At 44.0% G+C, this 16,878-nt stretch overlaps 1 protein-coding gene across 3 annotated transcripts in view; it reads right to left on the bottom strand.

The window, feature by feature from the left end:
- LOC129863803 (homer protein homolog 1-like) overlaps positions 1–16,878 on the bottom strand; it is a 62,964-nt gene that overhangs the window by 32,469 nt on the left and 13,617 nt on the right. For all 3 annotated transcript variants that reach the window (XM_055936066.1, XM_055936068.1, XM_055936067.1), the window contains exon 2: positions 2,655–2,811. In XM_055936066.1, coding sequence (XP_055792041.1) covers positions 2,655–2,811 — 157 coding nt within the window. The remainder of the gene's footprint in view (positions 1–2,654; positions 2,812–16,878) is intronic.

Here is a 16,878-nt window from a genome sequence, read left to right as displayed (position 1 = left end):
ACCTGCCTCACGAGGAGCCCGCCTGTTACGCGAATGCAGTAAGAAGCCAAGGTAAGTTGCTAGCTAGCATTAAACTTATCTTATAAAATACAATCAATCATAATAACTACACATGGTTGATGATATTACTAGTTTATCTAGCGTGTCCTGCGTTGCATATAATCGATGCGGTGCACATTCGCGAAAAAGGACTGTCGTTGCTCCAACGTGTACCTAACCATAAACATCAATGCCTTTCTTAAAATCAATACACAGAAGTACATATTTTTAAACCTGCATATTTAGCTAAAAGAAATCCAGGTTAGCAGGCAATATTAACTAGGTGAAATTGTGTCACTTCTCTTGCGTTCATTGCACGCAGAGTCAGGGTATATGCAACAGTTTGGGCCGCTTGGCTCATTGCAAACTAATTTGCCAGAATTTTACGTAATTATGACGTAACATTGAAGGTTGTGCAATGTAACAGGAATATTTAGACTGATGGATGCCACCCGTTATATAAAATACGGAACGGTTCCGTATTTCACTGAAAGAATAAATGTTTTGTTTTCGAGATGATAGTTTCCGGATTCGACCATATTAATGACCTAAGGCTCGTATTTCTGTGTGTTATTATGTTATAATTAAGTCTATGATTTGATAGAGCAGTCTGACTGAGCGATGGTGGGCACCAGCAGGCTCGTAAGCATTCATTCAAACAGCACTTTCGTGCATTTTGCCAGCAGCTCTGCTGTTTATGAATTCAAGCCTATCAACTCCCCAGATTATGCTGGTGTAACCGATGTGAAATGGCTAGCTAGTTAGCAGGGTGCGCGCTAATAGCGTTTCAAACGTCACTCGCTCTGAGACTTGGAGTAGTTGTTCCCCTTGCTCTGCATGGGTAACGCTGCTTCGAGGGTGGCTGTTGTCGATGTGTTCCTGGTTCGAGCCCAGGTAGTGGCGAGGAGAGGGATGGAAGCTATACTGTTACACTGGCAATACTAAAGTGCCTATAAGAACATCCAATAGTCAAAGGTATATGAAATACAAATCGTATAGAGAGAAATAGTCCTATAATTCCTATAATAACTACAACCTAAAACTTCTTACCTGGGAATATTGAAGACTCATGTTAAAAGGAACCACCAGCTTTCATATGTTCTCATGTTCTGAGCAAGGAACTTAAACGTTAGCTTTCTTACATAGCACATATTGCACTTTTACTTTCTTCTCCAACACTTTGTTTTTGCATTATTTAAACCAAATTGAACATGTTTCATTATTTATTTGAGGCTAAATTGATTTTATTGATGTATTATATTAAGTTAAAATAAGTGTTCATTCAGTATTGTTGTAATTGGCATTATTACAAATACATTATTATTATTATTCTATATATATATATATATATATTTTTTTTTAATCGTCCGATTAATCGGTATCGGCTTTTTTTGGTCCTCCAATAATCGGTCTACCTCTAATATAGGCTACTACTTTCAGCATTTAGTTTGCATTATTTTGGTAAGGCAGCTGTGTGTACGGCTGCATTCAAATAGGGTAATTCACCTATTACAAACAGCCTGTCCATCTTGTATCCTATGTTCATTACTAACGGCCTCGCTTTAATGTGTAGGGCGCTGTCCATCGTGCTGATCCAGCGCAGCAGAGATAGGCTACAGATTTGGCGCCAACCCATCACATCAAAAAGCACTAAATGGTCTCAGAGTCTCTGCATGTGAACATTATGTTTATTGTGATATAAGCAGAATTCGATATAATTCCAATGCAGGAAAGACAATTTCAACTGACCCTTTAGAACCAGGCCTGGAGCCAGGATAAAGAGACTACTGTATGTACGTTGTACGGAAAGTTGTGTGTGTGTGAAGTTCTGTGTTTGTCTATGTGTGTCTTACAGTGGGCTGTGTTGATGTTAATCATGAGTGTATCCTAGAGCGGCAGGCAGGTAGCCAGCGCCACAGTGCAGCCCACCCTCTCCCTGCTGTTTCAAGCTTAACACAGCACAGCGCAGTAACGGTAACCCCACAGTTGAGTTCACCCACTCGCTAGCTAGCTACATTAGCTCCACAGCACTAAGGGTCACATACACAGCAGTGGAGAGAGAAGCAGAGGACTGTGTGTGTGTGTGTGTGTGTGTGTGTGGAGAGCATTACATAACCGTTGCGGTGCTGAAATAGTTCCTCCTCCCCTGCACCCCTCTGAAGACAAAAATAATCGTTGTTATGACGTACAGAACATAACAGGCCACAACGCCCCCACGCCATTACCAACCACGGGCTCTGCTGCTACTGCTGCTGCTACCGTTGGCCATGGAAACACACACACACACACACTGGTGGGAAATGTAGGGTGTGTGTGTTGAGTGAGACTGCAGCTCAATTTCTGGTTCTGTCCGTGTCTGTGGGCGAGGGGACGATGACATGTTTGTGAGGGGGAAGAGGGAGTACAGTACACAAGCACGTTTCACGTAAATCAATCCATGATTGATTCTAACTGATCCATAGTTCTACCAGCCCAGAGCCGGAGGTAGTACCAGCCCAGCCAGCCTGGTGCCACCTCTAATCCGCTCCCCATAAAATCACCTTTGCTGAGAGGGGAACCACGTGCAACCTCTAATATCTTCCCCTTCCTTTTACAACTCTTTAACACACACACACCTTGGAGCCGTCGAGGCTGATGATGCGGTAGACGTTGCGCGTGCTGTCGTAGAAGTAGGAGACTGTGACGGCGTGTTTACTGGTGGGAACCCAGTTCTTCTTGGTGGTGGGGTCGATCTGGAAGACATGGGCCCTCGTACTGAAGATAGGCTGCTCTCTGCAGAGGAGAGAGAGAGAGAGAGTGAGTCTGCATATACACGGGAATTAAACTCACCACCCTGAGCCATGCGAAACAAAAGTGCTGGGAGTGTGTGAGGGCTGAGGTAGGAGTGTGGAGTGTGTGTGATAGGTGAGAGACACACACACAGCCTCCAGAGATCTCGACAAACATCCATTATTCACACTCTCCTGCAGCGCACTGCACTGGCCCTGACTGGGAGGGGAAAACACACACACACTTCAGTTCCAGTATGGATATGCAATCTCTTCAATCCAGATGGACCGCAATTAACATTAGCAAGGAGTTTTAATACCAGCAGGAGAAAGACAAACATTACCTAGCCACAGACAGAAATCATTTACTAGAAACGAATGGACGTTACGTTTAAAAGTTAATCAAATTGACTTGCTGGGTACATTAAGGTACTAAAACAGGAGCAACAGGGATAAATGATGTTCCACTAGTCTATTCATTGCAGCTAATGTGCCTCTGCTAAGATTATAGAGGAGAGGGTCATTAAAGCTGCCTGATGGAAATGATTCAATGTTAAAGTGCCTCTTTTTACTTTGATATAATGTACAGGCAAGTAGCATTAATATTCAACCCATAGAAGCGGACTGGATTGTTGGTCTCCGTGTGGTACTTAGAGGATGAGAGAGACGCAGAGGAAAGGCTGTGCAACCACAGCACAACAGCAGAACCTGAGACAGAGCGGCATTTCCTGACAAAATGTCACAAAATATAAAACAATTAGTTTCATCTCCCCAAATGTGAAACCCTTATTCAAGGTTTCAAAGACCTCTCTGATGAGAGTAGGCTCCCCGTCCTGTCGAGGGAGGATACAGAGAGCTGTGGGTTGGAGGCGCACTACATTGCTGCCTGCCATAAGATGAGGGACAGTGTCTGACAGACCAATCAACCTGCACATGTCCTCTATGGTTATTGTTATATGTCTGGTTATGTTGACCCTTGGTTATTGTTGTTACTGTTGTCCCATTGACAATTTTGATTCTTATTATTTTAATACTGTAAATATCCAAAGTAAGCTTTGGCAATCTGTACATTGTTACGTCATGCCAATAAAGCCAATTGAATAGACAGACGGAGAGAGGGGAACTGCTGAGTGAGAGGGAGAAAGAGTGAGTACTGGGTGAATTCTATTATCTCTATTGTCCCCCTCTATGAGAGAGGGAGAGAGACAGGAAGACAGACAAACAGAGAGAGAGAGGGAGACAGAGACGTCAAGAGCAGATGAGCTCCCACATTTTTTTTGCATGTAAAAAAAAAAAAAAAAGACAGACAGACAGACAAACTTGGATTTTTTGGCAGGGACATATACAGGATTCTACCGTAAACAACATAACCTTCACTCCAAATCAAAACAAAATCAAAACGGAATTACCTAGAATGTTTCCTACAGCCAAGGATTATTATTCCCAAACTATACATCAAATGCTCTGTCAAACAAACAGAAACCTGAAAAACACCATCCAACCTGGAACTGAGTGAGTAATGCTTAGTCCGAAACTATTTTTCACTTTCAACAGCCAAGAAGAAAAATACATTACAATGATATATTTTACTTTAGAAGGACTGAATGCTAAGGCTACCAAGCTTGCTAGGACAAAGAACTACAACTTCAATTAGCACTGACGTGTGAAACGCGAGGTATAAAAGCCCTTGAGCCCAACCATGGCAGGAGAGCCCCAACCAAATGGAGAGGCTCTAGATGCACCCTCCCACTGTTCAGAGGTAATTAAAATACATTACCCTCTGTATGTAAAGAATAATAAGACAAGAAAAGAGAACAAAATGAAGCTCCATATAGAAAATCAAGAGACACTTTTTGCTAACTATTATAAAAATGGGAACATAACTAGGGTCACCCAGCCACATAATAATTCACACAGGCACAAACGACCTGAGAGCACAGCAGGAAAGGGTGGCCACAGCACTCAAGGGAGTGATAGAAAAAGCTTCTGCCACTTTCCCCAACGCACAAGTGGTTATATCCACCCTGCTACCACGAAAATACTTCCACCCTGCTACCATACAGCCGGTAAAATGCAAGTATTTCCCATGACTGTGCCTCAAAACCAAAGGTTTACCTGGCCCACCACTTCTATTTAGGCCCCCTCAGATAAGACCTATGCCTCTCCTGCCCACCCCCCCATTCCAGCAGAGGGCCTCAACATGGAAGTAAATGCACATAAATGCCCTGGTCGTGAGCAGGCCCAACCCCCACTCTTACACTAGCCCAAGCCAATGGCATGTACCAGATGCTCCAGATGCTCAGCAGGCTCTGCTCACACTTACTGGCCTTAGGCCAAACCACATGACCAACAACATTGGACACTTTATGGAACACACAGCCTTCACTATCTCATCCTGGAATATCCAAGGCCTGAGGTCATCTGCCTTTAGCCTAAAGAGCAGGAACCTAGACTTCACCAAAGAAAAATACAGACATTGTCATCCTACAAGAAACACGGTATAGAGGAGATGGACACACTGGTTGCCCTCTCGGTTACAGAGAGCTGGTAGTCCCATCCATCAAACTGCCAGGTGTGAAACAGGGAAGGGACTCAAGGGGTATGCTAATTTGGTATAGAGCAGACCTAACTCACTCAATTAAATTAATCAAAACAGGAACATTTTACATTTGGCTAGAAATTCAAACGGGAATTATCTAACAGAGAAAAATGTCCTCCTGTGTGCTACCTATATCCCCCAACTAGCATCCCCATACCTTAAGACAGCTTCTCCATCCTGAAGGGGGAAATGAATCATTTCCAGGGACATGTACTAGTCTGTGGCGACCTAAATGCCAGAACCGCACACGAACCTGACACTCTCAGCACACAGGGGGACAAACACCTGCCTGAAGGTGACAGCATTCTCTCCCCCATATGCCCCTCTAGGCACAACTATGACAACATAACCAACAAAAACTGGTCACAACTCCTGCAGCTCTGTCGCACGCTGTGTATGTACAGTTAAAGTCGGAGTCATTAAAACTTGTTTTAAACCACTCCACAAATTTCTTGTTAACAAACTATAGTTTTGGCAAGTCAGTTAGGACATCTACTTTGTGCATGACACAAGTAATTTTTCCAACAATTGTTTACAGACAGATTATTTCACTGTATCACAATTCCAGTGGGTCAGAAGCTTACATACACTAAGTTGACTGTGCCTTTAAACTGCTTGGAAAATTCCCGAAAATTATGTCATGGCTTTAGAAGCTTCTGATAGGCCAATTGACATCATTTGAGTCAATTGGAGGTGTACCTGTGTATGTATTTCAAGGCCTACCGTCAAACTCAGTGCCTCTTTGCTTGACATCATGGGAAAATCTAAAGAAATCAGCCAAAACCTAAGGAAAAAAATTGTAGACCTCCACAAGTCTGGTTCATCCTTGGGTGGCAATTTCCAAACGCCTGAATGTACCACATTCATCTGTACAAACAATAGTACGCAAGTATAAACACCATTGGACCACGCAGCCGTCATACCGCTCAGGAAGGAGATCCGCTCCAAAACCACCATAAAAAAGCCAGACTACGGTTTGCAACTGCAAATGGGGACAAAGATCGTACTTTTTGGAGAAATGTCCTCTAGTCTGATGAAACAAAAATAGTACAGTTTGGCTATAATGACCATCATTATGTTTGTGGAAAAAGGGGGAAGCTTGCAAGCCGAAGAACACCATCCCAACAGTGAAGCGCGGGGGTGGCAAGATCATGTTGTGGGGGTGCTTTGCTGCAGGAGGGACTGATGCACTTCACAAAATAGATGGCATCATGAGGGAGGAAAATGATGTGGATATATAGAAGCAACATCTCATTACATCAGTCAGGAAGTTAAAGCTTGGTGCATGGGTCTTCCAAATGGACAATGACCCCAAGCATGCTTCCAAAGTTGTGGCAAAATGGCTTAAGGACAACAAAGTCAAGGTATTTGAGTGGCCATCACAAAGCCCTGACCTCAGTCATATAGAAAATGTGTGGGCAGAACAGAAAAAGTGTGTGCGAGCAAGGAGGCCTACAAACCTGACGACTCGGTTCCACCAGCTCTGTCAGGAGGAATGGGCCAAAATTCACCCAACTTATTGTGGGAAGCTTGTGGAAGACTACCCAAAACATTTGACCCAAGTTAAACAATTTAAAGGCAATGCTACCAAATACTAATTGAGTGTATGTAAACTTCTGACCCACTAGGAATATGATGAAAGAAATAAAAGTTGAAATAAATCATTCCCTATTATTATTCTGACATTTCACATTCTTAAAATAAAGTGGTGATCCTAACTGACCTAAGACAGGGAATATTTACTATATTTATTAACAATACATAACTTGGCCTAAACATCAGCACCACAGGTAACTTCCACAAAGCTGTGAACGATCTGAGAGACAAGGCAAGAAGGGGCTTCTATGTCATCAAAAGGAACATAAAATTCAACATACCAATTAGGATCTGGCAAAAAAATACTTGAATCAGTTATAGAACCCATTGCCCTTTATGGTTGTGAGGTCTGGGGTCCGCTCACCAACCAAGAATTCATAAAATGGGACAAACACCAAATTGAGAGACTGCATGCAGAATTCTGAAAAAATATCCTCTGTGTACAACATAAAACACCAAATAATGTATGCAGAGCAGAATTAGGCCGATGCTCGATAATGATCAAAATCCAGAAAAGAGACGTTATATTCTACAACCACCTAAAAGGAAGTGATTCCCAAACCTTCCATAACAAAGCCATCACCTACAGAGAGATAGGTGGCATCTATCTGGAGACGAGTCCCCTGAGCAAGCTGGTCCTGGGGCTTTGTTCAAACACAAACAGGACAGCAACACAATTAGACCCAACCAAATCATGAGAAAACAAAAAGATAATTACTTGACACATTGGAAAGAATTCACAAAAAAAACTGAGCAAATTAGAATGCTATTTGGCCCTAAACAGAGAGTGCACAGTGGCAGAATACCTGACCACTGTGACTGACCCAATCTTAAGGAAAGCTTTGACTATGTACAGACGCAGTAAGCATAACCTTGCTATTGAGAAAGGCCATCGTAGGCAGACATGGCTCTCAAGAGAACACGGGCTATGTGCACACTGCCCACAAAATGAGGTGGAAACTGAGCTGTACTTCCTAACCTCCTGCCAAATGTATGACCATATTAGAGACACATATTTCCCTCAGATTACACAGATCCAAAGAATTTGAAAACAAACCCAATTTTGATCAACTCCCATATCTACTGGGTGAAATTCCACAGTGTGCCATCACAGCAGCAAGATTTGTGACCTGTTGCCACATGAAAAGGGCAACCAGTGAAGAGCAAACACCAGTGTAAATACAACCAATATTTCTGTTTATTTATTTTCCCTTTTGTACCTTAACTATTTGCACATTGCTACAATACTGTACATAGCCATAATATGACACTTGACATGTCTTTATTCTTTTGGAACTTCTGTGAGTGTAATGCTTACTGCTCATTTTATATTATTTATTTCACTTTTGTTTATTATATATTTCACTTGCTTTGGCAATGTAAACATACAGTGCATTTGGAAAGTATTCAGACCCCTTCACTTTTTCCACATTGTGTTATGTTACATCCTTATTCTAAAATTGATTAAACAAATGTGTTTCCTCATCAATCTACAGACAATATCCCATAATGACAAAGTGAAAACAGGTTTTTAGAAAACAGAAATACCTTATTTACATCCTTTGCTATGACACTTAAAATTGAGCTCAGGTGCATCCTGTTTCTATTGATCATCCTTGAGATGTTTCTACAACTTGATTGGAGTCCACCTCTGGTAAATTCAATTGATTGGACATGATTTGAAAAAGGCACACACCTGTCTATATAAGGTCCAACAATTGACGGTGCATGTCAAAACAAAAACCAAGCCATGACGTCGAAGGAAATGTCCGTAGAGCTCCAAGACAGGATGTGTGGAGGCAAAGATCTGGGAAAGGGTATCAAAATATTTCTGCAGCATTGAAGGTCACCAAGAACACAGAGGCCGGCATTATTAAAATGGAAGAAGTTTGGAACCACCAAGACTCTTGCTAGAGCTGGCCGCCCTGCCAAACTGAGCAATCGAGGGTGAAGGACCTTGGTCAGGGAGGTGACCAATAACCCGATGGTCACTCTGACAGGGCTCCAGAGTTCCTCTGTGGAGATGTGAGAACCTTCCAGAAGGATAACCATCTCTGCAGCACTCCACCAATCAGGCCTTTATGGTAGAGTGACCAGACGGAAGCCACCCCTCAGTAAAATGCACACAAACTCCCTCTTGGAGTTTGCCAAAAGGCACCTAGAGGACTCTCAGACCATGAGAAACAACATTCTCTGGGTCTGATGAAACCAAGATTGAACTCTTTGGCCTGAATACCAAGCATCATGTCTGGAGGAAACCCGGCACCACTCATCACCTGGACAATACCATTCCTATGCTGCAGCATCATGCTGTGGGGATGTTTTCCAGCGGCAGGGACTGGGAGACTAGTCAGGATCGAGGGAAAGATGAGCGGAGCAAAGTACAGAGAGATTCCGGATGAAAACCTGCTCCAGAGTGCTCAGGACCTCATACTGCGGCAAAGGTTCACCTTCCAACAGGACAACGGCCCTAAGCACACAGCCAAGACAACGCAGGAGTGGTTTCGGAACAAGTCCCTGAATGTCCTTGAGTGGCCCAGCCAGAGCCCAGACTTGAGCCCGATCTAACATCTCTGGAGAGACCTGAAAATAGCTGTGCTGTGATGCTCCCCATCCAACCTGACAGAGCTTGAAAGGATCTGCAGAGAAGAATGGGAGAAACTCCCCAAATACAGGGGTGCTAAGCTTGTAACGCCATACCCAAGAAGACTTGAGGCTGTCATCGCTGCCAAAGGTGCTTCAACAAAGTACTGAGTAAAGGGTCTGAATACTTATGTAAATGTGATATTTCATTTTTATTTTATTTTTTGAAATTTGCTACAATTTCTAACCTGTTTTTGCTTTATCATGATGGGGTATTGTGTGTAGATTGATGAGGGAAGAAAACGATTTAATACATTTTAGAATAAGGCTGTAATGTAACAAAATGTGGAATAAGTGAACGGGTCTGAATACTTTCCGAATGCACTGTATGTTTCCCATGCCAATAAAGTCCTTTGAATTGGGGGGAAGAGAGAGAGAGAAATAAGATGGAGAGAAGTGGGTCTATCTTGAACCGTCTTGCCTGTGTGTGTGTTGGGTTTTACTATCCTTGTGGGGACCAGAAGTCCTCAAAATGACAGTAAAACAAGCAGAATTCAGACATTTCTCCAGTCCCCAAAAGGAAAAAGGCTTTTTTAGGCTTAAGGGTTAGGTTTAGGGTTAGGGTTACAATTAAGGTTAGGTTTAGGAGTTAGGGTTAGGTTAATATTTAGGGGTTTGGGGTTAGGTTAAGGGAAAATAGGATTTTGAATGGGAATCAATTGTTTGGTCCCCACAAGAACAGTAAAACAAACTTGTGTGTGTGGGGGTGGTGGTGATAAGATAAGGCAGAAATTCTGCAGTTTTAAAAGCAACCAAAGTGAAGGCAGATATGCTAATTTCTCTCCACTTTTAAAAATACAGATGAACAGCGAGAGCCCACACACAGACACACATCACTCCTCCATCACCACACCTCCTACTACACCACACACAGGAGATAGGGGGAAATATGACAAATGTAAGGTATGACAGCTGAGCACTGATTCTGCCATAGCTAAAAGTAAGGTGGAGCTTTTACACAGAAAAAGGACAATACAGAATACAAGAATAAAGGCCATTACCGTTCTGTTTGTGATCGACTTGGTTTGAATCTGGGTCTCCTATGCACCACAGGACCGTGTTAGCCCGCTGAGCTAAAGCCTAGGCATTAGGCCTGGGAGCTAATGCAAGTCTTCAGGACTCAGGTAAGATTACTCATCATGCGAGCATGGTTCACAAAACCACCTCTGTTACATATCTCCCAAGTGAATGAGTGAATGTGGTTATGCCAACAGTCCAATAGGGGGCAGATGTCCATATGAGTAAAGCTGAAGTAACAGTAACGTGATATAACAGAAGAAGTGACCTGGGAGTACCTGGGCCCACATACACAGATCAGACACTAGCCAGACCCGCATCCAAACATAACATACACTACATATACAAAAGTATGTGGACACCCCTTCAAATAAGTGGATTCGGCTATTTCAGCCACACCTGTTGCTGACAGGTGTATAAAATCGAGCACACAACCATGCAATCTCCATAAACAAACATTGGCAGTAGAATGGCCTTACTGAAGAGCTCAGTGACTTTCAACGTGGTACCGTCATAGGACGCCACCTTTCCAACAAGTCATTTGGTCAAATTTCTGCCCTGCTAGAGCTGCCCCGGTCAACTAAGTGCTGTTATTGTGAAGTGGAAACGTCTAGGAGCAACAACGACTCATCCGCGAAGTGGTAAGCCACACAAGCTCACAGAACGGGGCAGCCGAGTTCTAAAGCGTGAAAAAATTGTATGTCCTTAGTTGCAACACTCACTACCGAGTTCCAAACTGCCTCTAGAAGCAACGTCAGCACAAGAAGAACTGTGGGTTTCCATGACCGAGCAGCCGCACACAACCCTAAGATCACCATGCGCAATGCCAAGCGTCGGCTGGAATGGTGTAAAGCTCGCCGCCAACTCGGGAGCAGTGGAAACGCGTTCTCTGGAGTGGTGAATCACACTTCACCATCTGGCAGTCCAACGGACTAATCTGGGTTTGGCGGATGCCAGGAGAACGCTACCTGCCCCAATGCCAACTAGTGCCAACTGTAAAGCTTGGTGGAGGAGGAATAATGGTCTGGGGCTGTTTTTCATGGTTCGGGCTAGGCCCCTTAGTTCCAGTGAAGGGAAATCTTAACGCTACAGCATAACAATGACATTCTAGATAATTCTGTGCTTTCAACTTTGTGGCATCTATTTGGGGAAGGCGCTTTCCTGTTTCAGCACGACAATGCCCCAGTACACAAAGCGAGGTCCATACAGAAATCGTTTGTCGAGATCTCTGTGGAACGACCTTGACTGGACTGCACAGAGCCCTGACCTTAACCCCATCGAACACCATTGGGATAAACTGGACCACAGACAGCGAGCCAGGCCTAATTGCCCAACATCAGTGTCCGACCTCACTAATTGCTCTTGTGGCTGAATGGAAGCAAGTCCCCATAGCAATGTTCCAACATCTAGTGGCAAGTTGGCTGGATATCTTTTGGGAAGAGGACCATTCTTGATACACACGGGAAACTGTTGAGCATGAAAAACCCAGCAGCGGTGCAGTTCTTGACACAATCAAACCGGTGAGCCAGGCACCTACTATCATACCCCGTTCAAAGGAACTTCAATCTTTTTTTTTGCCCATTTACCCTCTGAATGGCACACATTATATGTCTCAATTGTCTCAAGGATTAAAAATCCTTCTTTAACCTGTCTCTTCGTATTCATCTACACCAGGGATCATCAGCTAGATTCAGCCGGGGAGGGGGAAGGGGATATAATTACATATCATTTGTAGACTGCAAATTGACTGCAAATATTTGACTAAAACATAATAATTTCAAACCTTGCTCACATTTGTATATGACCACGTGTCTCTTTATTGGGGTGGGAATACTTGGGAAGAGATTTCCTAAATTAAAAATCACTGATTTCCTGGTGTTTAAAAAAACGGCCAACAATGAAAATTGTCTACACTGATTGAAGTGGATTTAACACGTGACATCGATAAGGGGTCATAGCTTTCACCTGGATTCACCTGGTCAGTCTATGTCATGGAAAGAGCAGGTGTTCCTAATGCTTTGTATACTCAGTGTATATTAAGAGCATGATGAAGAGTGAGATGGAGAGGAACAGAGAGAGCTAGAAGAAAAGAGAGCAAGTGTTCATTTCAGATAATGCGACTGCACTCTTCGAGACCCCCGTGTAAAACTGAACTAGTAAAAAAAAACTAAAATCCTCTGGACATGAAAGAACACATTGTTCTCATAATTGGTTCTGTTAGGAGATGTAGAGGCCTTACTTGGTTTTTTTTATGGATCGCATTTCATCATGGCAGCAAATTGCACCTCAATCACGAGCCATTTGAATGTATTCTCCTCGATAAGAGAGAGCAGTGAGAAGCAGGAGCCCCCCTTAAAAAAGCACAAACATAGTACCAACTTACACACACAAACACGAATGAAGCCTTTTTGGTTGAATGAAGGGAAAAACACCAAAACATGGTGTTGTTGTTTCTAATGATAACTTTGTTTTTGAGGTGAAACAAACACGGTTGAAAAACAACAACCCAGTGGATATTATCACTGTGTTGACGATCAAACAGGAGAGCTTCTCTACGGGGACTACACGGTTGTCATGTGCGTCTGACGGGCCAACGCCTGAACTCTGCTGGCTAGTTTGCCAGCATACTAAAACAGGAAAGCGCCAGGCTTGTGTCTGTCTGTCCTTTGGGACATGGCGTCATGTCCCTGCATCCTTTGGTTACCGTCTTGGTTACCCGCTGATGATGATCACAACGTGCAAAGCATAATGACTTCCTCTTCCTGGTGTAGTATTAGTCATCCCTACCAAATCAGATCAACTCAAACCGTTTACCAAATCTGCCAGTCTTAACTGTAGGCTACTCGGCAGGTAGCCTAGTGGTTAGAGCGATCTAATCCCCGAGCTGACATGGTAAAAATCTGTCCTTCTGACCCTGAGCGAGGCAGTTAACCCACTGTTCCCCGGGCGCCGAAGACGTGGATGTCGATTAAGGCAGCCCCCGGCACCTCTCTGATTCAGAGGTTGAGTTAAATGTGGAAGACACATTTCAGTTGAATGCATTCAGTTGTACAACTGGTAGGTATCCCCCTTTCCCCTCACGTTAGCCTTGACTGTAGCGGCAACGCCATGATTCTTCTTGTAGAGCCGCTTACATTAAAACAAACTATAGAGAACAGACTTTGTAACGGCTACCAAGACTTTCTGCTTTTCACCCCCTACCTACATGTACATATTACCTCAATCTCCCCAACTACCTCATAACCCAGTACACTAACCCGGTACCGGTAGTCCTTGTATATAGCCTCGTTATTGTTATTTTATTGGGTTTCTTTATTTTCATACTTTTTAACTGCATTGTTGGGGAAGGGCTCGTTAGTAAGCATTTCCCGGTAAAGACTACACTTGTATTCAGCGCATGTGACAAATACAATTTGATAGTGTCAGACAATCTGAGGGACTGGTGCAGATCCACAGACCAGAGGTTGAGAAGCAGTCAAGAGCAAAAGCTTGAGACATGTTCGGGTTGGGGTTTTGATCTATAGTGCTCTCTAATGAAAACTGACATTAAAAAAAAATATATACTTGGCATTGAAAAAAAACCTTGGTTGGACTAAGTTGACTGAACCATGAGTGAGAGGGCCCCTGGGGAGCAGCCCTGGCCTGGCCAGAGTGAGCTCTTCCTGGGCTTGTAAGCCTCAGGGTCTCTCCTCCCCTCTGGAACTTTCACACAGCTCAGCCTCACCGTCCAAGCCAGCAGTCACTCAAAGACAAAGACTATTATAGCTCAGATTTTTCTGTCCTCCGCAATAAACCCCCACAAATGAAGCCTCCAGTATGGCAGCCAGGCGTTGTGCCTTAAAAACGGGTCTCATTTCATACAGATTCGGTCCTTAGATGACTATCTGCTGGGTGAGAAGAGAAGTCTGCAGGGGAAAGCCCAATTAATTGCTCGGCGGTGGCTCAGAGCTGGTCTCATTCTCACGGCATACCAGGGTTCTTCTGTAGGACAGCGTGAATGTTCGCCTCCCTGTTTTAACTAGTTAATTAAGTTAGCAGAGTGGAGTGGTGGGGGTTTGGCAGCTGTCATTTAACACAGACCGGTGTAATCAGAGTGGTGATATGTGATGGGAGGGTGGACTGTTAACTGTACTTTATGACTCACACATCAGACTGCAGAGAATAGCTACTGTAGAGTCAGGCTATGTATGGAAGGTTCGTGAGCAGTAATGTAGAGCCAATGGAAATGTAATATTGACGTGTTATACTGGGCACGATCTCATGGCCTTCATTATAGTTTTTCCTTCACCATGTCTCTCTGTTGTCCTTAATGTTTCAACTCACTGAACACTCAAAGTCCACAACTTGTTTTCATACAGAGACTAAACATACTGGCATCAATTGCCATTACACTCACTTCCTCCTGAAGCAAACTCTCCCTGTTATCTATCCATCAGTGCCCAGGTGTGTGTGTTTTTGTGTGAGGGCCTCTAGTCCCTGCCACAATGGACAGTTTTGTGGCATGCAAAGCTCAATGACGAGAGCTGTACCAGAGGAATCCGACCACAGACGATGTTATCAAATCAGCAGTTCTCCACTTACCACTGTTTAGAATCAGTTTCACACTCAACCGTTATAGAGCCGAATGTCCAGGAAACATCATTCATTCACTGGCTATTTTCTGAGGTTGCGTTCAGAAATCCAGGTCATATTTATAAAAGTCATATGGCACATATGAACAGGATTACTAGATCATATTAAATGTGCTTCCTGAGATGTTGAAACATTTCTCGAAGGAAATTGCGAGATCTGATCATCTGCACTAGGCAGTGCGACTGTGTTAAAGACAGGTTGCAATTCCACCAATCACTCGTTAAAAAAAATCCCTGCTTGCCTGCATTACAAATGTAGCTGCTGCCTGGTTGCCAAGGCAACACCCACATGACTCAGGGCTGGTCAGGAGCTGCGAGCATTCTCCAACCCCCTCTCTCCCTCCCACATGCTCTCTAAGCCAATCACAAGGCAGCATGTCCCATACACGATAAACCCACTCACAGAGGGAGAGTATGGGGCTTTGCTTGGCGCAGCCTGCGGATTAAAATACCCATATGATAGGCTAAGACCTGGCCTGTGGATACACAGGCTGAAGATATTGACACAACCTCTGGTTTAAAATACCCATATGCTAAGGCCTGCTTTGTGATCTGTGTGGTTCTGGTGACACACACATATGGCGGGTAGTTTGTGGTTTGTGTGGACTCTTCTGATCCCTCTCTCCCCCCCCCCCCAGAGTCTCTCTCGCTTTCCTAGTCTCTCTCTTCATCTCTCATGTCGTTTGCTCAGCGTCAGTGGAGTATTGACAGCTGAATCCCAGTGAAGATGTCTGGTTTTCCTCCAATAATGCCGCATTTCCATGGAGACTTACCCCCACACCAGCGTGTCGGCAGTGTTTTTCTGTTAATGTAAACTCCAGTGTAATTGTGTTTCTATTAGGAGTGTGACACTAAGACCTCGGGGAGAGCAGAATCAACAACCTCTGCAGCATCAAGACAGTTGCTCTATCAGAAGGAGTTAAAAGTTCAGTTAGCCATTGTTATGTAAATAGTAGCTGAAAAGTACCAGTGGCCTGGCTTTGGCCCCAGGTGAAATCCGGTCCGCCGGAGCCATGGCCCAGCAAGACATGGGTGCCGGCCAGCATAGATGGAAAGAGAAAGGTCTTTGGGTAAAACACTGGGGCAAATCCTGTACTGAAATGTGTCGCTCTCACTCTTAATTCCACTACCTGTAGCGAGTGTTGGACCTCTGGGGACACTGCCATGGGTAGTAGTCAGGAGGGATCTAAGGTTTCCTTCTAAATAGCTTCACAGTGCAATCTCTTCCTGTTTCGTCAATGAAACTGTACTTCATGCTTTTAAAAGTGCACCATTCGGCATCCTCAGCTTCAGACTGGCATTAGCCATGGGTAAGATGATTGACACAGGGCAGGAGCCAGGAAGGGCCTTGGCTAGGCCTAGCGTAGCTGTGGTAAGTCTGGTTGTGATGTCTGTTTTCAGTAAGGACACAGTGGGGTTTTCAAAACAAAGTGCTCCTGACTCTGACCATCCACTTAGTGTCTGACAGTAACTGCTTTGTCCAACACTGGCACCCTGTACAATGAGATGATTTGGAGATCATTTCTACTGAGTCTGAGGACAGGGGAGAAGGTTTTAAAAGGCAGGACAGGCAGCACTGACATAC

Source organism: Salvelinus fontinalis, chromosome 10 (assembly GCF_029448725.1).
Source record: "Salvelinus fontinalis isolate EN_2023a chromosome 10, ASM2944872v1, whole genome shotgun sequence".
NCBI classification, from domain to species: Eukaryota; Metazoa; Chordata; class Actinopteri; order Salmoniformes; family Salmonidae; genus Salvelinus; species Salvelinus fontinalis.
This window is presented reverse-complemented; position numbering and strand designations above follow the sequence as displayed.